General features: G+C 36.8%; 1 protein-coding gene across 1 annotated transcript in view; it reads right to left on the bottom strand.

The window, feature by feature from the left end:
- Positions 1-27,866, bottom strand: part of CTDP1 (CTD phosphatase subunit 1) — a 97,828-nt gene that overhangs the window by 47,353 nt on the left and 22,609 nt on the right. Inside the window, exons 6-11 of the mRNA XM_039712265.1 lie at positions 25,111-25,201; positions 23,811-23,977; positions 21,185-22,270; positions 13,895-14,036; positions 11,404-11,634; positions 5,454-5,619 (exon numbers count right to left, since the gene is read on the bottom strand). Of these exons, the coding sequence (XP_039568199.1) occupies positions 5,454-5,619; positions 11,404-11,634; positions 13,895-14,036; positions 21,185-22,270; positions 23,811-23,977; positions 25,111-25,201 (1,883 nt within the window). The remainder of the gene's footprint in view (positions 1-5,453; positions 5,620-11,403; positions 11,635-13,894; positions 14,037-21,184; positions 22,271-23,810; positions 23,978-25,110; positions 25,202-27,866) is intronic.

The raw sequence follows: 27,866 nt of genomic DNA, 5'->3' as shown, positions 1-27,866 counted from the left end.
AGCAAAATATTTTACCTTAGATGGCAGAGATGATGACACTTGACAAGACACAGATGCTATTCTCAAACACCACGACCAAACCACAGCAACAAACACAAAAGCCTTAGTATTGTACAGCTAGTGAACTATGTGCGCACAGCAGTTCCAGGACGTTAGTAATCCTGGGCCATCCTGGATGGGAAGGTACTGCAAAACAGACAGAAATCTTTCTGCCTTACTGAACTTGTTTAATCTTACTGCCTTACCAGAAATTCCTTTTCAACTTTCTTCCCACTGGTGAAACACCTACTGGCATCTGTCGAGGACTGGTCCTGAATGCACTGACACTTATGAGGACTTATGGCTGTCTGCCTTCTACTGTTACCATGGTTGTAGCAGAAGCTGAGATAAGAGCAATTGAGAGCAGGATCTTGAGCTCAGCTCAGGGTAATTTCTTTTTTCTTCATCACTGACATTTTATAAATGGAGCATCTTAGATTCTTGCTATGCATTTCTACTATTTACATGGACTGGTGAATTAGAAAAGACCTGAAAAATAACAGAAGGGAACTGTACTGAGAGCCATTGCTCTAGAAGGAACAGATGAAAATAATTTGTAGCCAAAAGGAAGAGAGGAATGAAAACTCTTGACCTTGTTTACTTATTTCATGGTCAAGTCATTTATCATACACAAGAACGTCAACGTAACTATGAAAGGCACATTTATTAAAAAAGGGGAAATCTTTAAGACTATATAAAGCGAACTCAATTTTTAAAAGAAGCTAGCATGATGCATGAGGCTAAAAATCACCTTTTGAGTCTGCAACAAATACTCATGAAGAAAGAATGCATTTTCCAGAAAAGCAAAGCCAATGTCCATCAAGAAGCAACGGTATGTAAAAACAAACAGCTTATTTATAACACATAGGACACAACACTGTTGGGATTAGATCAACTTCACTAAGTAACTGTGCATGATGCTATCCCAGTTGTAAGGTTCTCTCCAAATATAATTTATTTATACAAATTTCATAGAAAATGATCTTAATAAAAAGGAACTAGTAATCAGTTCTGAAGAAATAAGCTCACAAGATGATCCATGAGTAACCTCTGGGAATGAGAGCTGCATGGCATCCTGTTATGAATGGAAAGACACGTGTACGTCTTCATGTGGTTTGCATGTCATTCCCTTCCTTTGCGCAACTTGGTTTAGCTAAAACACCTTATTTCTGGAAACAAATAAGAGTAATTTGAAGCCTGGATTCCACTTTGTTTTTTTTTTCTTAGTAAATTACAGCAGATACACACAACATTGTAGTGACAGGAGTTTCCAACTATCCCTGGCAAAGGATGACAACGACACACAGTCACCCCCAAGCAAGTCACAAAGGCTCCTGCAGGTGAGTGAATCCACTCCTGCTGAAATGGGGAAAAAGAAAAGCTGCAGACAGCCCAGTTTCTTCTCCCTACGGGACAAGCTTCTGCTACAGAACACCGAAAGTAAAGGTAGATAACTTCCCTGTAAAGTGATACAATTGATCCTGAGAAAACAAAAGTCATCCTGGAACAGCTATTAGGGACAAGAGGCTTCTAGTTAGTTATTGACTGCATTTAATTGAATGGCAACCATTTCTTTAAAGATTTCTCTTTGGTGAAGATTACAGCATACTAGATACAAGTCTATATAAATAGCATTTTTATGGAATGATCTTTTGCAGGTTATATAGGAGACAGCCAGTTATTTAGAAGTAAAAAATTATCCAGTCCTGTAAAAGTGACTATAAACAAGGTAATCTGACTGGTAGCTTTTAATTCTGCTGCCTTTACCATTCCATAATGGACACAAACAGCAGCAATCTGCTGGAAAGCACCTTTGTCAGGCTAGTACAGAAAAAGGGCAAAACATTCTCTCGACTGTAAGGCAGCAGCACCAGGAGGCTGCACATTTCCCAAGTAGGGATACTTTCCTCATGCACTTACTCTGATCTGGCAATTGCCCTTTGATCTGGCAATTCTATTACACTGAACACTTTTGTACTTCTGTTTTTCTAAAATTCTAACAGTCCTTCATGTCAGAGGGAAAGGAAGCTACCATTGGATCCGAGTTCCCAGATCTTTGGCACTGAAAAAGATACAAAAGGCTAAGTGACCTTAAACGGCAACCCAATAGCTGAAATGCTATTAATTTCCTTTGATTTACTCCTGGTATGCATAGCACAACTGAATAAATAAGAGAAGATAAAAAAAATCTAAGATCAAATTTTAAGAGATGCTTATCCACAGTGTTCTTCCCAATGGAACAGTAGAAGAGCTACAGCTTTTTCACTAGGAAAAGCGACAAACACACTTTCAAATGGTTAAGGAAAGAGAGGGATTTAATTCAGGAATATATAATAATTAAATTGTCTTTATCAACATTTTGATACTTTCAACAAAACTCTCCCACATATAAGCTACCTGGGGCTGTATGGCCTTTCACAGATTTTTGCAGAGAAAAAGCAAGATTTTCTTCTGATGTCAACTGCAAAGGAGTTATTTATTGCTAGTCATACCCATAGAAACAGTATATAGGAATGCCTGCATTTCCTATTTAATTAAAAAAACAAAATCCCAGTCCCTAAAGCTAAAAGACTCCTTTTGATCTTATCTGAATTTGTGAGGGAATTAAGTAAAAATACTGAGGATGCAGTTTTAAAGCATCAGCCTTCACTCGTATTCCCAGCTCTTGCCATCATCTGCCTGCTCGGGGCATTAGCACTCCTGCAGCAGCAATAGCGGGTTATTTCTGGAAGCTGGAAATGGTCTTTTTTGTCCCAACCAGCTCCCTGAGCTGGCTTGCCATAGGGTCCCATGATTACCAACAGTGGCTAAGGACAGAGACAGTTGAGTCTGGAGTGGCTTACACTGCAGCAAAGTCCCACTGCAACTTGCTTTCTCTCTCCTTGGACCACATACTCCTAACCCAAACAGCCTCAGCATGAGCACCTGAGAAGTGGAGCAAGAAATCACTGCTGTGACTGGAACAGACTCCCTCCCTCTGCGCAGGCAGTCTGCAGTCAGCTGCAGCTCTTGTAGCTGCCATAGCCCCTTGAATGTACAGAAATTTCACATCTCCTAGTGACAATCTGATTCCAGAAAGATTCTTACCTTTTAACATGTTTTGATAAAGTATGGGGTGGGGGCAAACACCTTTCTCTGGAAGTTAAAGCAGTCACATTGTGACCAAAGTGAACTCTATTCCCACTAGCAAGGCTTATTAAGCTTATTTTCACTTTATTTGATAATGTTCCTAACAGCAGACTCTACTGTGTACACTCCACTAAACTTTTATATTTTATAGACTACATTACCACATGTTATCTGTTTCCTAAGTGTACTCCCACACAATGCCATAAAATCCTGCTTAATTACTTGTGTTACATTTTCTTCTATGTGAACACAACACCTTTACTAAGGTGATGCTAGCAGTCCCAAGTTTTACTTGCCTTTTATAGTCAGCTTCCAGGAGACAATCACCTGCTGGCACTACCATGTACAGTTCAACCTCCCTGATATATGCTCTGTGCACCCTTCCTCCATGTCTCAGTGCTAATATTTGATCCTTGATAAAATCATACCGGGAAGCTAAAATACCAGAAAAATCCCATCCTGCTTCTGCACCAAACAAACCCCAAACGTACGCCCCTACTGGTTCAGCTGCCCAAGGAACAGAGACTTGGCACAAGGGAAAACTTTTGGCAGCAACTTTTACCTCAAATCGTACTCCTGGAACCAAAGCTAATCCAACAATGAAAAAAGAGTCACTGGAATTTGGGCTTTACTTTTTCTGAAGTTCATGCAGTCTAGTTGCCAAGCACAATATGTTGCTTAAGCAAAAGCATAATTTAAGAACAAATCACTGTAATTTAAGATGTTTATAGTTGTAGGAGAAGTAGAAAAACTTTAATTTCTTCAGTCATAAATGTAGCAGCAGAGAGCAATCAATCACAAAACCAACGGTGCCAGAAGATTCAGACTTTTTACAAGGTTACTAAATAGTATCTTTAAAAATGGAATAATAAACACTTTAAGCAGTGATCTGAAAAACATGCACACTTCATTTTGACTCAGTGCACACACTGCATCAGTACTTCATTAATATTTTTCAAAAGCCACATGATTAGAAAAAAATGTTAATACGTAAAATCATAAAGGTGACCCATAACATCAATTGTCTTTAAGTATTATTGACAATACAGATGGAAGGCACAGATGGATTCAGAGACTGAGTATCATGACAATGAGAAATACTGTTTCTGGGAAAGTCTGAGATAAAATGGGCAAAATACTTCAGAACAAAAAGCAACAGAAATCAAAAGTTGTCAACTCCAAGGTAAGTTTACCAGGTAAGGTTAAAAGCCTGAAGTCACCTGAAATTCAAAGGAGATCATCCCAGCGGTTGAAAGTTATGGGACATTTCCCCAGAATACCAGCTTAAAGTTCTTTCGAAAGTCCATCTCAAATTTACCCTGTACTGTATATATAAAGTCTTTCTTTTGTTGGTGAAATATGCAGGTCCCTTCTCATACTTTTATTAAATTTTCTCAAGATAGCTCAAAGCCTTTTATAGCTAGAATCTTGGAATGAACTTACTGCCAAGAACATGGCAAGTTATATGCTCCTGTCCCCACCCCAATGAACTACCTAAGCCTGAAGACAAATAAAAGCTCCAGGATCACTAGATTTTATACAAAAGTCACACAGAGGATAAATTTATGAAAACATGGTGCACAGTGATAGGTGATTTTTCTTCTATGTGTCATTTAATATTAAATGATGTAAGATGGTGGCTCATTTGAAAAAAGTACATAGAATGTACTTTTAAATGAAAAGGAGGTTAAGTGAATGTTAAGTGAAAAGGAGGTTCACAATGAATTTCAAATAACGTGCTTTTGTATGAAAGATATGCAGCTCACTCTGTAACAGAAAGCTCCCTTCACCTGCAAAACAATTATAGCTCTGACTTAACAACACTGCGATTACATATCTGTAGATAATGAGGCCCCATGCTCATTTGTCTCCCCAATCTTCCATACAGTTTGTGTGTTTTACATCTGCAGACCCCTCCTCTCCCATCCCACCACTGATTTTTGTCCACATTGTTTTTTGAGATTTACTGTAAAAACAAAGCAAAGCAAAACAAAACAACTCCAAAGATGGCAAAGCTATCCACAGAGCAAATTCAATAACATGTATAATGTGAAAATGCTATTCTTAAATGAAATTCTACTTTAAAGGTGTACTTACATACCACAGTATTTTGATCTGCTTTGCAGAACATCACTGCATTTCAGCCTGAGCTGCACTTTTGTCTTCTGTGGCTTTTATTTAAAGTTACTGCAGTGGCATACAAAGTCAGTTCACATACATGCATAATTTAATGAAAGTTAGAACTTATGTCATGTTAAAAATTTGTCAGGATTAGTTAAGCTCACCTCTTTATCCATACTCTCTAAATCCTCTTTACACAGAGTGTACAGAGGCATTGTTTCAGACATACTTGGCTGGCGTTTCCTCTTAGATGGACCAGGCTGCTCTTCATTTTCACCTGCTGGTAGGTCATCTTCTTCAAACATCTGCTGTTGATGTGGCTGAACAACTCTGAAAAAATTTAGGGGTCTCACATAAGATAGATTTACTTCGTTCACAGCTACAAATAAAATCCTATAAACAATTTATGACTGCCACGTACCTACAACATCATTTAATAAAGCTCTGCATTCATCAACAGGTCAGTCAAGTCTCCTGATGAATGCTTTTATTTCCAGTCTGACAGCTAAAGATTTTATTTTACCTTGACAAGGCACTCACTTCTCTTGCCTTTGCATTGTTCTTTTACATAAGCACCGCACCTTTCTTGTTGCCAAGAGCTCCAGTTTTTGCAGATGCGTTGTACTTAAAATACATTAATATTTCTGCACAAGTGGAGTTTCTCCATCACTTGACAAATTTATTATTACACAGCAATGCTGACATTCTATTTCTCAACCCTACAGACAAGAGTTCTGCACGTAGAAAGCACTTCTGCAGTACCAGTCTTCAGACATTTCACACATGCTAAGCCTGGATAAGACGCAAACAACCAATATTTTTTTTTGGCTAGTGTATTGAAATATGGTAGCTTTTTCTTTTAGTCTCTATTCTATTACATTGTTAATTACTGTACTTAATTCAAACAAAAAGGAATATCAAAATCTTCATTAAAATGGATAAAATAATCATAGCTTCATGGAAATTGTTTTATGACAGTAATAAAAAGAGAGACTACATGTACAACAACAGCAGGAGACTTCTATCTTCCTTGGGTAAATTTTTCTGTGACTACTACCTTAAGTACTAAAGACTTCTAGAAGCTAAAATTACTATACAATACAGACTAACTACCAGTACTGGTCTGTTATATTAGCCTCCTGGAACAAATTACAGCAGCTCAGCACCACCCAGAATCCAATTCAAAGGTCATAAAGCTCATGGGTCACAAAATATTTATGTTAACCATAAGACTGTATAATTGGAGAATGACTACGAAAAACAGGTATAAAAGTGACTGTATTTGAAATCACAGTTTCAAGATGCAACTATCAGGTGAGAGACCAAACTGTTTTTGAGAATGACTGTGACTGAAAAAAAGTACAGTGTAGTCTCTGCAGACAAGAGTTTTTATTCAGAATGGCTAATTTCATCAAGCCAGGATTTACAAGAATCAGCTTTAGACCAACAGTCCCCATTAAAAAAAGCAATTACTAACTTATGCAAATCCAGTCAGCCATAGGTAAGGTCCTACAAAATTGTTTCTCCTTTGGTGAACTTGACAACTTCTTAAGAAGGTTATCTAAATATCAAGTGTTTTGGTTTTTTTTATCTCAGTACTTAAATTCCAGAATGTATGAAATCTGAAAGCCATACAAAGCTGCCAATTTTCCTCATTTTGACAGCCTGTATTTATGAAATACACATCTCTTCTCAGATCCCATGGACAGGTGCAGGAAATTTGAAATCTTGTTTTGAATAGGAGGTGGTGAGGGAAAAGAGCCGAGCCACTGCCATGCTACCCAGACCTGCAGTATCAACTGCAGAAGACCCCCAGCAGCACAGCACAACTCAACAGCACAGTAGACATGTGCCCCTTTGTAGTCTCTTATTCCTGTACAGAATAATTTCTTGTGAAGCTTAAACAATTTGGATGCTGTGAAAATGAACTAAGAAAACTGGCTTTTTGCTAGTTTCTCACCACTGCTAACAGCTCTTGTGTTGGGTTTTTTCTCCCCTCTACTATGTTTGCTATTTTAAAGATCACACTATTTTCTCTTGCAATTAATTGCTCTCAGACAGTAATTTTCATAGGTAGATGACGAAAATAATATGGCATTGCACTATATTTTCCAAAAGGTTATTTTAAAGTATGATTTCTCCTTGCCTTTTTTATATATAATATAGGCAGGAAAGGTGGCGATGCCATTCACAGTCTTAGCAAAACAGAGATTGGCAAAACAAAAGCTACAGACATCTTACACAAGTCTAATAAAAATATGACAAGCTTGACCATTCCAAGAATTGCCAAGAAGTTATATGTAGCATGACAGCCAAGCAGATTTTCTTAGACTAGAAATAAATCCAGCATATTTTTTAAGAACACATTGTCACATGGTGATGAGAACGTCTCCTTTTGTAGAATAGAGTGTGAGATCATACTTGACTACATTACACACAAGCATTAGCTGGAAAATAATTGTATTAATAACTTCTAAAGGCTTCTGTCAGATGTTTTTTCCAGTATTTTCCCACTGCTACTAGATAAGAAACACTGGGCCTTCTCATGAAAGCATTCCAAAAGCAATGTGAAATAAATTCTTAAAGGTTTGTAAGACATTCTTATTTTGTCAAAAACATTTTTTAGGCTTTTGCATTTTCAGCTGTCTTTGAGTTGAATAAAAATTAAAGACATGAAAATGCAGGAATTTACATTTATTTTTAATTAAATGTGACTCATAAATACTTTTTAAAAAATAACACCATCTTCAACGTTGCAGAGGTTCGTTGGTGCTTGCCAGTCTTACATGCTCAAGGACATATATGGAGGGTGGGTCCAACATTTCTGGAAGCAACAAGCACCTTCCTTGATACATCAGGGTAAAAGCTAAATTAACATTATCATCATGGAAGTGTTAAAATATTTAAATATCAGTCACATGTTCAATTTGGCACTTCTTATTTTTGCTGTCATAACAACATTGATAACACTAAGTAAGAAAAATAGTAATTATGAGCATGTAAATTCAGACAAATGTTTAAGTGAAATTAATTTATACAAATCTTCAAGTATGGCTTAAGCCACCAACATCTGCTTGACACACCTCCTCAAACCAAGCATTTGGTGCATCTGAGCATTATTTTAAACCAGGGTGCCACTTTTAACTTCTCACATGTAAATGACACCCATATTTTAAGCCTTGCCTCATCTGTTAGCATATTGCTAGTGTGCACTAAAATGTAATTTGCAGTATAACTTTTTCTTTATTCTAGTCCAAGCTGCCATTAGCTTTTACATAACTTTGAACAACACTACAATACATGTCTCATGATCTGTTACAACTTTAGTGTTTACTGCAGTGTTTGCAGAATACTGTTTCTGTATGAAAATGCAAATCCTTGAGATACATAACGCATGTCAAAGTTCTGACATGTAGGTTATTTTTAGAGATGAATCCTTCCTGTTCTCAGACAAAGAAGAGCTGCTGGCCACCAGCAGCCCCTGAGCAGTGTTGCATTCCCTTTTCTTCTACTACAGCTGCAAACTTTTTGCACGCTTCTGCAACAGCCATGATAAAAAGTGGGTTCTCAAGTCTGAGCTGAGCACAATGGCAAGACCAGTTGCTTGAAATGTTAACTACATTAACTGAACCATCTGTAACTCACTGGTGACAGTTTCACTGCAAATTGCATGTACAAATTTAAACTAATTGTATCCAATTTTGCATTATGTTTCAAGCTGAATCCCAGAAAGAAACTAAAAATGTTGAAACCCAAGACAGTGAGAACTGAAACTGTTCTTATGAAATGGTATTCAGATAACTTGAAGCCCTTTGCAATAACCAGCCCTGCAAGGAAGAGGTTCTCTCCTAAGCACAAGGAGGTCTCCTCTTAGACTAAGACCAAGAACCATTGCTATGCCATGTGCAGCTACCACATCCCCAAGGGCTTTCACTCACAGCAGGGCAAGTCCGTTTCCCGCTATCCAAAATTCAGAACCAGATGAAGATTTGAGAAACTATCAAAGAAAATTATTGGAGGCTTTGACTACACCTACCCACAACAGGAGCAGTTGTGAGTGCCAACAACTTTAACTCTTTTTAAGATAAATGGTTTAGTTACAAATATTCCTCTCTTTCTGTAGAATGTGAACAAGGCAGCACATTAAGTCTGTCAGGACAAAAAAAACTATAGCCCTCTACCAATAAATTGCTGGACTAATGTAGTTTTTTTCTTGAGAAAACCTAGGTATTATATCAAATTTTAAAGCAGATGTGAAGCTTTTCTACAAAGCTATCATTGACGTATGCATTAAAATAAAGCTCACAGTATTGCCTCAGCTCTTCCTCAGGGAAGACACAGCAGAGCTGCTTCTATTCAGCTTTTTGTTACTTTTTCACAGCCTTCCTCCTCTGTCTGCACTGTGGTATTTAAACAGCTTTGCTCTTCTCCTACACTTTGCCAAAACACTCCTCAAGATCTTAAGAAGGTGGAATTGCCCTGAGAAATAAAGATGTGTCCCAATTAAGAGATTAGCATTTACAGGTCACCAACTTCACCACTAGAATGAAATCAACAGGAAACATGAATGAAAATAATTTTTCTCAGCATAGACCTTATGCTCATCTCTCTTCTTACAGCTGCTTAGTTGTGGGGTAAAGTTGCAGCACGGAGTAATTGGATTCACAGTCAGATTAAAACATCTCAATTCTGAGCACTGAGTCAGAAAAAACCCCCACTGAACTGAAATAAAAGATAGGAATAGAAAGGACACACAGCCTCACTCCACCCTCAAAACCTGTCAGAAGCTCTATGAAACTCAACTAAGAGGATACCTAGAGTATATTTTTTCCTTTTCAATAAGATAATCAAGTGAAGAAGCACCTCAGCATTATGGAAAAATAGGCTTAGGCACGGACAAACTCTTAATCAAATTGTTGACAAAGGTAGGGGAATCCTTAAAACCTCTTCTTTTGAAAGCATTTAATGATGTATTAATATCAACATAACACATCACACTGCAGCACCTTACAAGTGTCATAAGAATTACATACAGGTAAAGCCTTCCCAGCTTTATTTCTAGAAAAATTCCTTTGGACAACAACTGACCAAAAAACCCAAAAAACTTTTTTCAGCTCCTTTCTGGATACGTGCTGTGTTGATTACTTAAAGATTCTAATGCTCATTTACCATGTCACAGAAAACTGAAACAGACTTTGAAAGACAGTTAAAAAGGAACTGAAAACAGGACGTCTTCACAAACAAGAGAGACTCAAAAAACCTGCACTGAGAACAAGAGGAAAGCTGAAATAAGAAAAAGGCTACAAACAGATAGCACTTCACAAAGAAAAGCTTTGCCTTTAACTGGATGCTTCTTTACCAGTGAAATGAACAAGCCTTGCTGAGCTTGTTAGAATTCCAGAAAGTCAGTTAGACTTTTACATCTTTTATTTAGATAACTTGGGATTAATTCTAGATATTTCAAACATCCTTAAGAGACAAGGGGTGTTTGCAGCTTAACGCAAATTTTGACTAAATTCAGATAGATACCATCCTTTGTAATTCAAAAAGCAGACTGCCTCTTCCTCCTCCACAATTAGTGTCTTGCCTTAGTGATCTAAGGATTAGTAACGAGCACTCAGCCATATGACCTTATTTCACAATGCTCAGTTAGCTACACACCTCTTCCATCACTTCTGATATTCCTCAAAAACAAAGTTAATGACCCATTTGAAGGAATTAGGTGAAAAGGAAAATTTTACAAACAAGAACTAAATGCTATCAGGTATATTTTATTAACAAAAACCAATCCAATATTCTAAGACTCATTAAGAAACATCAAGCTGCCTCACTTCAGCAATCAGTTACTGTAACATTCTTTACACAAACTATGCACTGAATTTATTTGGTTTGAGGTTTCCAGTTCCATTTCAGTGAGGCACAAAGCATCTGGAATTGTAGCATCCTGACTTCACTTCAGCTGATTATTCACTTTTGCTTATTTTCTTGGCTTTTTATAAAGCAAGCAAAGTAAAGCAAAAATACCAATTTAATCAAATGAAAGGTAATAAGAGTAAGATCTACTACAGAATCTAAAAGTGTAGACAATGTGACTCTTAGCCATGCTTTAGGTACCTGAAGGATGAGTGTTCACCGTGGACTGGCAAAGTGATGGGAGGAGCTGGAGATTGGATGTACATTGACTGTGCAGATGTTTGCGTGCCTTTCCTGATCAGCTTTCCAGTGTTAGGATCATAAATTCGAACTTCAGGACCAGGTTGAGACTTCGGATGGATGGGTGTTGGGTGAAACAGAGCAGTCTGAAATGTGCTGGGTGTATCAGGAAACGTGGCAGGGCTATTTTCTCTGTTAGATGAAGTTCAGAAAAAATAAAACTGCATTAGAAATTTAAATGAACTATCTAACCAGAACAACATTCCCTTTTCTTCTAAAGCAGAAGAGGGAAATGGTTTGGAAAAATCTCAAAAGAAACACTTCTCCTCTACCTCATTAAAGTCCACTGAATTTAAAACAGAAAACTGCAAATACAAGACCATGTCATGTTTAAATTACTAAAATATTACTAAGCATGCCTTAGAAACTGTCTAAACACAAAGTTACTGAAATTATTTCCAGGTAGTAACAACAGCACAATTAGCAAAGCATGATAATCTGCATATATGCAACAAAGAGAAAAGCAGCCTATTGTATCAATCTATTTGCTCTGAGAGAAGATAAACACATAGTATTAACTTGCAAGTCATGCTAACTAATTTCTTTAAATACTAAACTGCCTATGATCACCCTGCATTTTAAAAACATAACTTTAGAAGTATCAGCAGAAACATTCAAAGATCAGTCTGCAGGAATCACCAGTATAGCATACTATACAATTGTGATGAAGTTCCACAAAAAAAAAAGCAACCAAATTGAATAATTAAAAAAAAACAACTTATCAACTAAACCAGCATGTTATGCTCCATGAAAGCAATACTATGTTAAAAAAAATCAACTAATTTTTAACAAATACTAGAAGTGACACAAAACTGGAGTTTTTACCAGATGCTTTTATGGACATTTCTGAAGTAGTCTTGTAGCAATAACATGGTAAACCAATTCCAAGTTTACCTATTCTCTTCTTGGTATCTTAAGTTCATTTTACATGTAAATGCTTTCTCAGGCTTCTCCCCTCCCCTAGTTTGTATGTGCTTTGGACCTGTAATCACTATTTCAAGCAGCTTAATTAAAGAGAAAATCTCTTCCAAAGTAGCTACACATATTGGGTTAAAGGTAAAGGTATTTGCATCAAGATAGATATCTTAGTGACTGAAGCTTGTGGGGGGGGGGAAGTATGAAGTTAAGAGGTATTGTATTTGAAACACAGAATAAAGAAAAATTATCATAATGTTTCAGTAAAATGGAACAGTAAATTAATAGAGGGAGAAAGACTAACATTCATGCAGACTTCAAAAAAAAAACCCAAAAACATTCACAAGCTACTGTCCAGGTTTCTACTGCAAACTTAGCAGTGTCAATTTAAGCATCCCATGCAAATATTCCGAAGTTTGATTTAAAATCATTTGATAGTACTTTTTAAATACTAAGTATCCTAGTCAAGCCATAAGCAGGCTACATGTCTTTTCCCAACTTATAGGATCCTGTGTCTTAAGCTAGTGTCTCATTTGATAAATGACCTCACTTCCACACATTTCTTCTTCTGGTGTCTTCAAAGCCTAACACACCCATGTTCTGCCCTCAAAGGGCATCTTGTAAGTAGAAAGTAAATCTCTAAATAGTCAGTCATACCAGTATCATTTTAATACAGAAATCCCATTATGCCATGCTGCTTCCTGTCTAATCATGGAAGGGAAGATCATCTGTTAGGCTTGCAAGATGTGGGTCTACCCAAACAGGTAAGTCAAGAAGCAGAAGCTGGCTTGAGAGTACCTTGTCATGAGGTACTTTAGCCATTCCACTATCCTGCAGGGGACTGTTGTCCAACAGTGCAACTTCCTCTTTACTGATAATGTTTTTGGCTGCCTCTTCTATTTACTGTCACCCTATAGAGCACTAATTTTTTACCTTTTCTCTTTCAGCACTTTCTTATCATCCCCAAACCACCACTCACTAGTCCCTTTCTTCCAGTTTTTGCTCCTGTCTTCATGCCTTCCAATTCTTCTTGGAATTTTCTATCGTATTTTTCTGTTTCTCTCTTTCCCATCACTACCAAATTCCACCAAAAAATGCCATACTTTATAAATTCTTCATGCAGTCAAAGTATGTAATTTTTTTTTGGCAGCATGAATGATCCCATGCTTTGGTGGCATTCCCTCCATTTGGAGGCTTATGGATGAACTGAAAAGGGCAACTTCTCCAAAGTAAAAGAGCTAGCAACAGTAACTGCTAAAGAAAGTATCGTTACCACAAGTTTTCTTCTGACTCTGCTAGTTACTGAACTGTCTCCTAATCCCTTGACAGTCTTCAGTTTAAGCAAAAGAGAAATGGAAAAAACAGGGAGTTCTTCCACAGAATCCATAAAGCATCTGAACTTGTCAGAAACCAATTTATTAACAAATCAGAATAACCTGTCTTCATAGCCCCTATTCTTTCAAGGCATGGCACTTACCTGTGAGTTTTGATGTAGTCATCCTTTAAGGGAAAGAGCTGTTCCTCAACCTTGTCCCAGCGCTCCAGGCAGCTCCACAGCCAATCAGGGTTTACAACATGGAGATCCTTGCAGTCCTGAGCTTGCCGTACTTTCTCTGTGCCTATTACAAAGTCAAACACAACAGTGTTCCCCGAAACACAGATGATAAACCAGTGTATAGTTAAAACCAAGAACATTTTATCATCAATTGTACAGAAATAAAGCGCCTCCCCAGCCCAACAAAACAATCACATCTAATAAAAGTGAGAATCTGAGTAAGATGCAGTACCTCAGACTCAAGCTGGAAGAAGGTAACTTTCTGAAAAACTGGCACCATGGAAGTAGCCCACTAAGATTTGTACAGAAAATCTCTGCATCTTCTCTGCATGTTAGCCCAACAAACAACAAAAGTGCACTTTTGTATAACATCTCCTTCACTTGTATTTGTTAGTAGTTCAAGAAGTACATTTTCAATGCTGTTGAAGCCTGACTAACTTATCATACTAACTTTTTTACACATGGCCCTCTGTTCTACCTTTTAACAGGCTGTCACCCACCCAACTTCCATGTACCAGAGATGGAGGCAAAGCAGATAGAATTCCTTTGTGCTGAAACAGGAACAAAGAATGTGAAGTTAAACACGGCAGGCTAGCATGCAGTCCAGATGAAACCAGTAACAGTGCAGCTGGCAAGTAACAGCTTATCTCCAGTTCTACTCTCTGGGGATGCCTGAACAAGAGAGAAACTCAGTGAAGTTGCTATAAATGTGCCAAAAAGCACCAAAATCAGCACTGTGGTTTAATCCCAGCAACTTGTTGACTCCTCCAACCACACCAGTGGGATGGGGAGGAGAATCAGGGAAAAAACCATTAACACTAGTGAGTTAACAACAGCTAACAAAACAAAGTAAAATATAATAATCCTGATAATATGAGCCCTTGTCTGTTTTCGCACATGTGAGAACAATGAAGCCATGAAGCCTCCAGAAGGGGAAAAAAAAAATAAAAAAAATCAAGCTTCAGAACAATTCTGACAAGCAAGCAAGAACAGTAAATTAATTTGATGTTTTCATCACAGTTCCCTGGAGTTTCATCTTCATGACTGTCATTTAACAATATGATTTTACTTGTTTCAATTTAGATGAAAATCTCGAAGTACTCATGCTTCTTCACATAATTTGAAGATGAGACAAAGCAGCTAATCTCAAATATTTAATACCCTTTGTACAACCTGAACTCCTGAACAATCCACTGGAATAGACAGATGAACTGAAATGCACTTGAGGACTGACCTAACTAGTTGGTTAGACAGCTCAGTTTAAGTCATCTGTAAGATTAAATGACTAAAACAGAAAGGGCAGGAGACAATTGTCCTTTATGAAACTCCCGAAAGCCTGTTTCCCTACCTTTTGTACTCCAAACCCAATGGATACAGAGTAGGGCTACATTTTTCTCTAGATACACATATGTTTTTTCCTTGGATTTAGATTAGCAGAAAACAATGTTGTGTGGACAAATATATTTCTTCTTTTTTCAGGTATAAATGCAACCAGTTGCATAGTTCAGGATGTAAGAGCTGTACATATAAAGGATCACCGAAAGGAAAAAAGTTAACTTAAGAAGCCAAGATAAACACAAACACACAAAAAAGTACTTCAAGATACAGTCCTGAGCAAACTGTGAATGATTTGAATGTCATATTTAATTTTTGCCATGTAATAAAAATAAAATCACTGTCCAACAAGGATTCAGTGAAAACAATTATAGAATTGCAACTGTGTTAAACCCAGCACACCTCTGCAGTTCAAGAGGTTTCAATTGGCTAAAACATAAAACCCTAATAAGGGAGGTCAATGTACCCCTGAAATCATACATGCCCTAATTTAAGAAATCTGTTTTCCAATTAATTATCAGTTACAAAAGCAACTGAGAGGAATTTCATGCAACAGTTGCTGGAAATGAGCCAGTTTACAGTGCCAGAAGGAGCTTTGACTGGAGATATTAATATTTAATTAACTTCAATAGGAATTGTAGAAATACCTTCAGTTAGAAATAGCAATGTATAAACCTGTATTTAATTTATACACAGGGTATATTTCAGAAATAATAAAGCAAAGGTTCTGAAAGAGAATCAGTTTAGGAGATCTGGGAGAAAAAGGATTGAAGAAGTTTAAGGCCAAGCTTGGACATTGCTTTCTTTTGAGAAAAAAAGGAATGAAAACATCAGAAAAACAAATCAGCAAGAAGACAGCTGTTATAAACAGGATGCTAAAATTAGGTTCATAAGAGTTTCAGAGCAAAAAAAAAAGCAACAAGAGCAAGAAGTCTGATTCAAGTTTAGTTATCTGTGCCTGTTATTAATTACTGAATCGGGTATCAGACACAGCTGGCAATACTGTGGTGCACATACCAGCTCTGGGGCTGACCGAATGCCACATGCAATAGCAGTGGTTTCACTAGTAAGCACACACAACAGTTAACCAGAGCTAGTGATGCTGTTGGATAGATGGGACTGTGCTGCTCCTTTTGGACTTCATCAGGGGGAAACATGGACAAAACTGTAAAATTGCACCTTCACCTTGTGTTAAATCTGAAGTTACATGAGGAGATGACTTTCTCCAACTGTTTCTCAAACTTGTTTCTGCACTGATGTCGGGTGTTTAATCTTGCTGCCATTCCTCCCCACCCTCACATTCTGCATTCACACATGTCTGATTGTTTCATACTGGATATATGCTGAGGAGCTATGCAAATTCTTCTATAGTTGACAGGATTGTGACAGAAAACTTAAACATGAAAGCCAAAATAGCACAATTTTGTGTGAAATTGCTACTGGAACTAAATGTTTTTTAAGGCCCCTAATGACCTAAATGTTCTAGGATTCTGTGAAAGCTGGTGACACAGACTTGTGTGTAACCAAACCCACCTCCAAGAGTCAAAAGTCTTACCTTCCTCACCTCCACAACAACAAAGATTTCTGCCTCCTCCCCATTTCTAAAGTGTAGTGGCCTATGGCACACTCCAGCATACTGAAAACTGCATGAGCAAACACAAGTATGTCCTATTGGGGAGAGCTTTCTATTTCTAGCTGACATCTTCACAAATCAAGATTTCACATGTATAATCTACTTAAAGCAACATTTGGTGAAACACAAATTTAACTGGGAGGAGAAATAGCACTGTGATATGTTTGCCATTTCCTCTCCCTTTCCCCAGTGCAACTTCTTTTTGAATTACACTTATTAAGACAAAACAGCAAAAAGATTTTAATCCATCCAAGCAACAGTACTTCTGATGCAGCTAAGAACACCTGAATTACTCAGCTGAGCTGAAAATCACTTAGAGAAAAACTGATCTTCCAGACTACTTTTTACATTGTTGTCATCTAATCACCTTCCCCTAATTCAAATTCTAAAATAGTTCCAAAAAGTTAAAAAGGCACAGAAGTTTTTCCACATGAAGCAACTGGGAGCCAAATTTATCACATCTATTCTCTGATGGATACAGTCTGAAGCAGATAGTATCAGAAAATGTTATTTTCAAAGTTGGGGAAGGTGTTAATCAATTCTACTTCTGAACTTGTTGAAAACAGTGCTCAGCTGACTGTGGCCTCTGATTCAACCTCACCCATGCAGAACTCAGTGTGAGTGCTCAAGGCTGTGTCACGACTAACCAAAGCACACAATGGGGAGAGATCACCAGCAGCACTTGCAGAACTTTCTCCTAATCCCAACACACCAAAATCAACATATCCTTATGGCAGTTTGCAACCAGGCTGCCAGACACTGCTTGGAAAATCTGATCACTAGAAGTTTATTTCTCTTCAGGTAATTTTTATATATAGATCTTGATTTACAATCAAATCCTCTTCTGCAAGAACACTGGCCTAAGACAAGAGACAGATGTGTTATTCTGAAGCTATGCCTAAAGTTCAGGTTTAACTCTGCACCGTAAAACCAACAAGCTTACCTGGCCAGTGGCCAAGTTTAGAGCAATGCTTAACCCAATTTTTTTTTAAAGACACAGCCCTGAACATATTTTTCAAGAAAAATTGCTGTTGACACATCACAGGAGTAGGAAATAGCATGGACTCAAATATATTTTGAAAAGTAAAATAAAAACTCGGCACCTAAACTGATGTATTTCCATGCCTACCACACTACAATAATTTTTGAGAGATCTGAAGAGCTTTATCTGCTCCACCCGCAAAAACTCAATACAAGAATTAACTACAGCGTCTTTCATCTATTCAGGAAGGAACATAACAAGGTCTATGAAACAGTGTGATAACTGCTTAGCCAAGTGTGTATACAGCTATAAAAACTTATCCTACAGTGGTTTGCTGATGCTTTAAGCAAACAACAGATGTTTCAAAAACTGAAGCAAGATTTATGCAGTCCATAGATAAGTGAAAAGGACTATAGGACAGCCTTCTCAGTCACTCAGATTTATGAAAGCTGATTAGATGATGAAAAGATCCCATATTTACAGTAATTCAGGCAGTAATTTCTGCCCTATGTAATGAAAGAAGCCCCAACTTTTTTCAGAAACAAGGATTTATTTATTTTCAGAAATCAGAGTACCTGTCTCTACAGGGAAACAAACAGCCTATCTGCAGAGAAAGCGGTAAGTATATAGAAAGAAGAAAAAAATTAAATTAGTTACCCTAATAGGCTGGGAAGAATGCCGTAGAAACAACCTAAAACGTTTTTCAATAGCTGTTCATTTCAATGCACCAAGCTATGATGAGGTCACTTTGCAGGGGAAACCCCATCACTTCAAGACCTAAGGGGTAACTGTTTCACACTGACTTCTTCCTGTTTATGTCCTCTGCCAAATTCTTCCATTGCCTTCAAAATGAGAAAGCTAATAGTATTAACCCCTAAACACTGCTGCAGATTAAGTATGTGCCTTTCTTTACATCTTAGCTAGTAAAAAGTAATCATACACATTCAGCTGCTTGTCAGAGTCCCAAGTCTGCTGCTGTTAGTGGTGTCACCCAGAAGACTGAACTAAAGGTATTTTAGAATCACTTTTCACAAACATGTTAAAAAAAGAGAAGATAAAGGTACAGATAACAATGTTGCCTGGTCTCACATCACTGACTTCTGAAAAAAACTCAAGAAGGGACATGCTTTTGTTTCCCCTTTTCACCAGCAATTGCATGTCAAGCAGCGCTTCAGATGTTTGCCACAGGAGCCAAAGATGTAATATTTGTATGGCTTACTGTCAGCAAGAGGCTTGTAATAATTTGCTCTCTAACCATAAAAGAATCACTATGAAAATCACATTGACAGATGAATTATCACAAATCCAGCTGTGACAGGACAGAATTTATATCCTTAAAATCTCTGATTAAGAAGTTCCCTTCAAGAAATTAGAACGATGCAGCCTAACTACTCCCACCTTCCAGGAGAGAATAATAGTCTCCAGTTGAAAAAAAACTCAAAACCCCATCACAAAACCAGAACCAGTCAATCCAGAAGGATCTTACAAAGGGTTATTGGATAATACTGTTTTATTCACTCTAAATCCATCTATTTCATTGCCATTGTTACAGAAATAATTATTAAGTGATGATGAAAGATGACAACAGTATTGCCCATTAGGCAGAAAAATGACTGCCAATTTACCTAGACTAGAATTAGCACAATATGCAATTTAATCAAGAAACAAAGTTAAAATAGTTTTTCATATTCAGATGTACTTTAGTATGATTCACTAAGAATGTACAGGTGGCAAATAATTTATTTATAAGAATAGAAGGATGCATACATGCATCTACAGAAACACACAACCCTCAAACAGTACATTAACAAAAAACAAACAAAAAGTCAACTGCTCATTATCACATAATGTCTACCTTAATGTATTTTTCAACACTTTTCACTCTAGAGAAATGTGTAGGTTTGGGAGAGTCTCATTTACATTATCCTTTCAATTTTACCCCATCACAATAGATGTATCTGATGTATAACTACATTCAGAAGTAATCTAGTTTAAGACAAACAAAGCAATTTTGAAATGAAACATTTTAAGATTTGAAATTGGAAAATCATCTCTTATACTGATGGCTATTATGTCTCCAATGAAGTATAATGAACTTGCATAATTCCTTGCTGAAATAATTATTCCTATTTATGAAGTTTTAAAACAGCTGTTCAGCAACAGTAGTAAAACAATGGAGTCCGAAACAGATGCATGCATTGATTTCAAAACTTCAAATTCACTGCTGCAATTATCACATCTTCACAACCCAGAATCCCAGCTCTCAATGCATCTAATTCCATCTCCTGAGTTTTAGGTTGTTTTTACTATTAAAGTCTATCTCAATTTATCATATGCGTTTACTATTTAAATGCCTCTTGACATACAGACTTCTGAGGAAAGTACCCTCTCTTTAAAATACAAGCCAATGAAACCAAGCTGCTACTAAAACCCCAAATGAATAGCAGTCAAAAAAAAAAAAAAATCCAATAGGTGGCAGATAATGTGTTTCTTTAGCTTATGTCGGCCAAGAGTGTCCTAAAAGTACCTGTGAGTTTTAGGTAATTTAAAACATGCAGTTTTACTTTTGGATTTCATGGATTTGACTATCAGATATTTAGATTCTATGTCATTTCAAAAGGCCAGCAATGAGGAAACCAAGCCTCAGGCTGTACCCATAAAAAGCTACGCTGCTGACTGGTAGCTCCTCTATGGCAGCTACCAGTGGTACATTGTTATCCATTACAGCTACAAAAAAACCAGGCAGCTTTGTCAAAGACAACCTAAAAGTTATGCTAAACTCTTACATTCCCTTTGACAAAAACAGTATAGATTAAGTACCGTGAAGTGACAGGATATTAGCAGTCTCTTAAAATAATTTATTTGAATTCCGTACCAAGTGAAACTGAACCACGAGAGGCTAATCTGAGAAAGAGAGCACTACTATACCTTTGTAGCAAGACGATCATAAACTTTTCTTTGACACAAATATTAAATGTTTCTATTCAACAACTCCGAGTCTTTGACCATTAGTATCACCAATTCTTAAAAAACTGAGACATGACACATTGAATCAGCGGGCATTTAGTGAGTCCTACTTTTAACAATTAAAAGTCACATTTGAGCAAGAGAAGAGAAAGAATCCTTTTAAAAAGACTGCTAAATTGTTTTAGGAAGAATCCTTTGATTTTGATTCTAATCTCAGTTACATTAAAGTCTGTAGATTATACAAAAGACCTCAAGGCATGAACTTTAACAGACTAAAAGCTGCTCAAATACCTACCGGTCCTTGCTGCAATGAGATGTGTTGCTTTATCAGGATCATCAGCACTAAGTACAAGATTCTTCACAATTTTAGCTCCAAGTGCTGTGGCGTGATAGTGTTCCCGTGTCTTTTCAATAGGGAAGTTTGTTGGGTAAAGTCCACTAAATATTATGGTTACGTCTGCCAAGACTTTACTTTTTAGTTCTGGTACTATTTTTCTGATGTCTGGAATTTCCTCAATCTCTTTTTTCAGATATTTATCATACTTGGTGTAATAATCAGTGTGAACTCGCACAAGGATCTCCTCAAGGTATATTAAATGGTCGTCGTCATCTGTATCATCTTCCTCCTCCTCCTCCTCCATACTCTGGTCTAAGGACTCACCCATTGTAATTCCAGACTGCTCACTAATCTGAGATTCTGTTTCAGCTTCTTTCTTATCTCCAGACCCATTTCCTAAATCACAAAGGCTTTCTTGTTCACTTTCCTCTTGTGCTTCATGATCAATTTTGTCCTGGATATTTTCACTAGGTAAAGACTGTGTGTCCCCAGAATGGTTCAGCAGACCATCCTTTTTCTCACTCACATCAGTGTAACTCTCTTGCTGCAAATTTTCATCCTGCAGAGGTTGTTTGGATTTCTTCCAACTTCTCTTTTCCTCATTCTCACTGTCTGATAGAGAAGTGGATGACTTTTTGGTATCCAATCCATCGTCGCTTTCACTGTCACTAGACAGTTCAAAGTCCAAGTCATTTGTTACCTTCTCTTGGGTTTGCTGCTTCTCTATAACTGTTGTATCAATTTCTTCTGAAGAAATCTGAGATTCTTTCGTATTTGCCAAATCATCAGTGACCTCACTGTCCGTTTTGTGACCAGTGCTATCATTTAAGGAGTCCTGGGCATTAACTTTGTTATGAGAGCTCACATCCCCATCAGATGGTTCACTGCTTACAGAAGTACTCCCATTTGCAGTGCAAGTGTCCTTTGCAGTTTTCTTGAGACCATTACTGTGCTCTTCTACACATATAACATTCTTTATTTCTTCAACATCTTTTGCTGAAATCACTGCTGAATCCAATGCCTCAGGTTTAGTAGAGTGGTTTGCTAAGACATGGGCAAGAAAGAAAACATATTTTCCCTTTTTTTCTTCTTTTCAGATTAACCAAAATTTATTTTTCATTGATCTTAAACACAGAGTTTACATATGGACTCAGATTTAATTATGCTTGGAAGTGATCACTAGGCTTTTTAAAGTTGTTAAAATTCCCTAGGTCTCAATGATTACTAGAAAGGACTCTCAAACATAATAAACATTACTTTTGTAAAGAAGTTACATAAGCAGCTTTTTTTCTTTAAATCACAGGTCATAAGTAATTATTTGTTAATTCTGCAAGAATTAAAGGATTTATCTTGTACTGTAAGTTTTATGATTACAACTTAGAGCAAAAAAAATAAACAAATTGGGGGCAGATGGGCAGAATTTGCTTCATGAAGTCCTAATCCAGAACTACAGTACAAGAACTTTATTTATAAACAGCCATGTCTTTCATATTACTTAATTTTCATAACAAAAAACCTGAACTTTAGTCCTTGAAAAGACATATATTTTAGCAACACAAAGATGTCATTCAAGCTCAATTTAAGACTGATGGAACACAAATAAAAGGGTAATACAGTCAAAAACAGAAGAATCGTTTTAGGATGTGTTCACAGAATAGAGAGACAATTAAACAAACTGCAGACTTCCAAATTGTTGCACACAAACATTCACTGGGAACACTGTGTGAAATCATGCTATTTTGTTTCCCTTTTGTGCGCATGCTCCTGCCCTGCAAGTAATGACAGGAGTCAAGTGTACAGGTCCCACATCACAGTGACCTGATTCAGGCTGATCATACTATTTCTATTGTTGTATTGGACACTTCTATCAGCAAGGGAAAGAGAGCAATGTCACAAGTATTAAATTAAAAAAAACCCAAACCCTTGGGTGAACTGGAAAAAGCCTGACAATTTTTTCTTATGGCATTGTGTTTCAAATACATTTTGCCCCCAAATAATTATCAATCTAGTAATATGCTCTTTCTAAATCCCTTATGTGTATTACACTGCTGAGCCTGTTGAACATAGGGTTCTTGTGTCAAATGCTAAAACACCATATTCAGTAGGTGCTAAAAATTCACACTAATTTTATTAGCATGATTTAGACTGGGAGGCAAGCAGATTTCAACATTCACTTTCAACAATGTGTTGAGGCCAGAGTTTATTACCTATTCCTCCAAGCCCCAAGTAAAGAGACAGAAGAGGTAAAACCTACAGAGAAGAAAAGTCAGCATGTTTTACATGGGGGTGTGAGAGAGAAAGTGTCCCCCTCTACACATTCTTGAATAGTTTGGTGTATTTCCACCTCTCAGCCACAACACTTATTACTGCTTCACTTCTGCTCTGGTTGATGCCAGAAGTAATGCTCTCAGTAAGAACAGTCCAGTTTTACCAAGCTACTCACACTGGTCCTGCCAACTTCAATAGTCTGGGACTGCCCATCTGAGCACAACTGCAGTTTTACTAAGACCATCTCAATGACTTACATCTATTAGTTTGAAAAGTGGACAAAGTTATAAACATGGTTTAAAAACAATCTAATTACCCTTCTTCTTCATTTGCATTTCTCTTGATCCAGGAGGTGCGTTAATATCTCCTATCCCCTGAAAGTATACATATTTCTTCACAGTTATCAAATTAGGTGCAAACTTCCAAACATCCTCTCTATCATCAATGATGCAAACCATGGAATCTCCACAAGGAAAGAGATCTCTAAGAGACAAAATAGTTGACAAATTAAGCCAGTTTTAGAAATTTATATAGCAATGAAATAAATTTCTATTGATGCCCTGGTTTATTATGAGCATATCTGCAGAACATGAAACTTACAAAAGAAACTTACAAACAGCCAGCAATATTAAAATTATGGAATTCAAAATACAAGCTTTGAACAAATTAAAGTTAGTGGATAAAAAGGAAACCGCTCTTTTAAAATCTGTGTTCTAAAGGCTAAAAGCAGAAAACAAGAAACATATGTAAGAACAAACCATTACAACATTTTAATCTGATTTTCTTTGGTTTTTGTCAACCAGTAGCCCAAAGTCAACTTTCACAAGGTCAATACACTACCTATACATAAATAGGTAAAAGACACAGGAAGAGTTTTTAAAGAGTAGATTCTTCAAACCAAGATAAAGGAAATAGAATGACTAATATCACCCATGACCTAGGAGGAAGAAGAGGTAGAATACTTAAGATGCATATAAAAAACATCAAGAAAAAAAGCTTCTCATTTGCTACAGTCAGGTATAGAGGGGCAATGAATTTTAGTATTCCATAAAGCTACATTAAACAGATCTGTCTTAGAAAAAATCTTGGCTTTATACTCTGAAAAAAGAAAGAATACTCTGAAAAAGATCAGAATGTGAATTTAGACTAGAATATGAATTCGAGGCTCTAGATGACCTAATTTCAAGAAACACTAGGAACAGGAGGTGCTTTTAGCACATCTGAAAGCCAGAATACTAGGTATTCAATTATGAATTAAACTCAAACTGAGAATTTTGGTTTAATTTAAAACCCCACAACATAAAAGTCATTATACAAGATCACAAGACAAAGTGGAAATATGGTTGTTATTACAAGAATAAGAAGTGTAAGTGAAAACATGATGCCATGGCATCACACTCTTACTGTTCTGCTACCACATAACCCATTAAGTAGAGGAAATGTTGCAATGCCCAACACCTCAGTTTTACTGAGATGGTGTTTAAGATGATATATAAGAGGCAGCCAAAGAAGGATATGAACACATTAGATGGAGAGGGAGTAATTTTTATTTTATTTAGCATATTTTCTCTGTTTGTTGTCATGTTTTGTATAATGCCTAAGACCCATATACATACCTAAGGTTCCCAGTTTTAGAAAATGGATCAATACATTCATCCCTTGACAATATCCGATGGGAAAAAAGCTTCTTTTCAGGGTCCAAAAATCCTTTTGGAAAAAGAAATTAAAAAGTTAATGTTCAAGATGTTTGTTCCTTGTTTATATTTTATATATTTCTGGTATTTTAATTTGTGCAACAGCAGTTTAACAGACAATTTAAAGGCATGAGATCAGATGGGAGAAAGTACAGTGGATGAAGTATTAGTAGGTAATTCAGGGAGAATAATTTTAAAAATTCCACCTAATTTTCTTTCAAGATGGCAACAAAATGGAATTTGTGACAGCCAAATAAATAAGGCTGAAAGAGATACAGCAGGTGATAGACACATGATTTTTGCAACTTACATTTATCACTCTATAATTGGTTCTTTAAAGCTAAATGCTCTCCTTAGCTCATTATGCCTAGGGACTGCAGAGAAGCCTCACAAGAGTCGGCAATGTGCTGCAATATTTAAGCACAGTAGGAAGTTAAGACACAGTTCCAGCCGGAGCTCTTGCATTTGTAGGTTTTAAGTTGTACCTCTAACAACTACTTCAATACATTTACATATAATGAATATATCATCCTGGGACTTCTAGAAATATTTAGGCCCAGTTGTAGTAACTTTTCTGACTGCACTCTTTAAAAAAAAAACAAATGAACAAACAAAAAAACCCCAAAACCAAAACAGAAGCTGTGCTAGCTGATGTTGAAGCAAGATAAAGTGCTATTATTTAGGCAAATGATGACTTGGGTGTACAAACACACATGCACATGCTTCTGAACCTAGTCTCCAGCAATGAAGTTCACCTTCATGAGCAGATCACAGCCACATAATTGCTTAGACAGAAACTGGCATATTACATGCTAACCTGTATTTTTTGTTTTACTGAATTCATACTGAAACTAGTATCAACTTCTCATTATTTTAATGAATAATACAAAGCAGTCAATACTTACTTGGGAACCATCTTTTCAAGTTTTACTACATTTTACTTTAAATGATGGCCATATTGTAACCAGAAAATGAATTCAAAATGACTACATAGTTGCTCTATGGCCCAACTTTAATTTTCTTTCAAGGAGCTCAGATTTGCACAGAACATATGTTCAACTCCTTTTAACAGTCTAGCTCCCAAGAGTACCTTAAGTTGGGACTTCAAAAACAAAGTTTAAAAAAAACCCTAAAAATCAGTCATTACTTCTGAAGGTTGATCCTGTATGTAATTAATATTGATGTGTAATTGGAATAACTTAAAACCCATAAAAGCAAGAAAATTCTGAGTTAAGGACAGAGGTTCAACCTTAACTCACCCGACTATGCTTAAGAATTGCTGCAAACTCGTAGAATCATCCCCTGTAGTGAGACCCTTGCAGTACCTAGGCATAATGAATTGAGAGAATTAGCTACAAAGATTTATTGCTGTACACACATATACTTTGACAAACCACAAAAGCTGTCACACAAGTTGCTGTTCTCCCCAACAAAATTCTCTTCTGCTAATTGTTTGAATACACAGGAACTCTCTACACTGAATTAGATAGAAGTGCACTGATTACATGGCAAAACTTCAGTGAGGCAGTCAGCTGCAATGTTGCCAAGCTAAAACTGTAAGAAAAATTGAACTAAATTGAACTTCAATTGAAGTTGAACTAAAAACGTCCAAATGCAGAAAGCCTGGCTGCCAGAGATTAGAGATAAAGTAGCATTCCTTAAGCTTCACAGTAATACTTTACCACTAAACTAAAAATACACTGAGGATAGAGCTCATCAAAGATCCATCTGCAAAGATATAAGCCCACCTTAGAGTCCAAGGGTAAGCTACCTGAGTAACAACACAGAAAACAGCACCGGTCTCTTTTTAAAAAGTTCTTTGCAGGTCAAACTGGTTTCTTTTAGATGTTCCCTAGTCAACTAAATCAACATAAACAGTTTGATGTTTTCACATCTCAGAGAAAGGGCAGGTAACATTTCACTAATTTCATTATTTGTTTTCTTCAACACACCAGGCACCCACCACAGCCACTCTCTCACTCTCCTCCAGCTGGACAGGGGACAGAAAATATGGTTTGTGGGTTGAGATAGGGACCAGGAGAGACTGGGACGAACTGAACTCACAAACTGAGGTTCCATTTAGTCCCATAAATTAGACACTATGCTAGGTATGCCCCCAAATTTCTTGAACAAACAGAAGACACTATAATTATCTTTTGCCACATTAGGAAGGACTATCCAGTAGACTCACCCAGCAGAGACTATTACCCCAATTGTTTGTTTCCCATCTCAGACCGGCTCTTTGCACACACTTACTAAATCATATTGCCTGCTCTTATATAGACTCTCTTAAAAAATAAAATTCATAAATAAATAAAAACTAAGTTAAAACCATCAGAAGATACAATGTTGAAAACTAACTCATACTGGGGATGTCTCAAATCTTAGAGAAAGGTTGAGTTAAACAGCAGTTCCCAGGAGAAATTATATAACAGTTGGAAACAACATGAATTTGAATAAGTCCTTTTATAAATAAAACTAGAATTGAATTTCTGAAGAATCAGGTTACCTTCATTCTACTTGAGATTCTACTTTACAACCTGGAAAGAGCTGTTGACCCAATCTTTCAAAAGCTTGGACAATTTCAGACACTGGTGATTATACATACACACTGTATACATTTTGTAATATACTTGCTGTAACGAGCCATACATATGAATGCTCTCAACTTGGTCCTA

Source organism: Passer montanus, unplaced genomic scaffold (genome assembly GCF_014805655.1).
Source record: "Passer montanus isolate IOZ18808 unplaced genomic scaffold, ASM1480565v1 scaffold26, whole genome shotgun sequence".
Taxonomy (NCBI): domain Eukaryota; kingdom Metazoa; phylum Chordata; class Aves; order Passeriformes; family Passeridae; genus Passer; species Passer montanus.
This window is presented reverse-complemented; position numbering and strand designations above follow the sequence as displayed.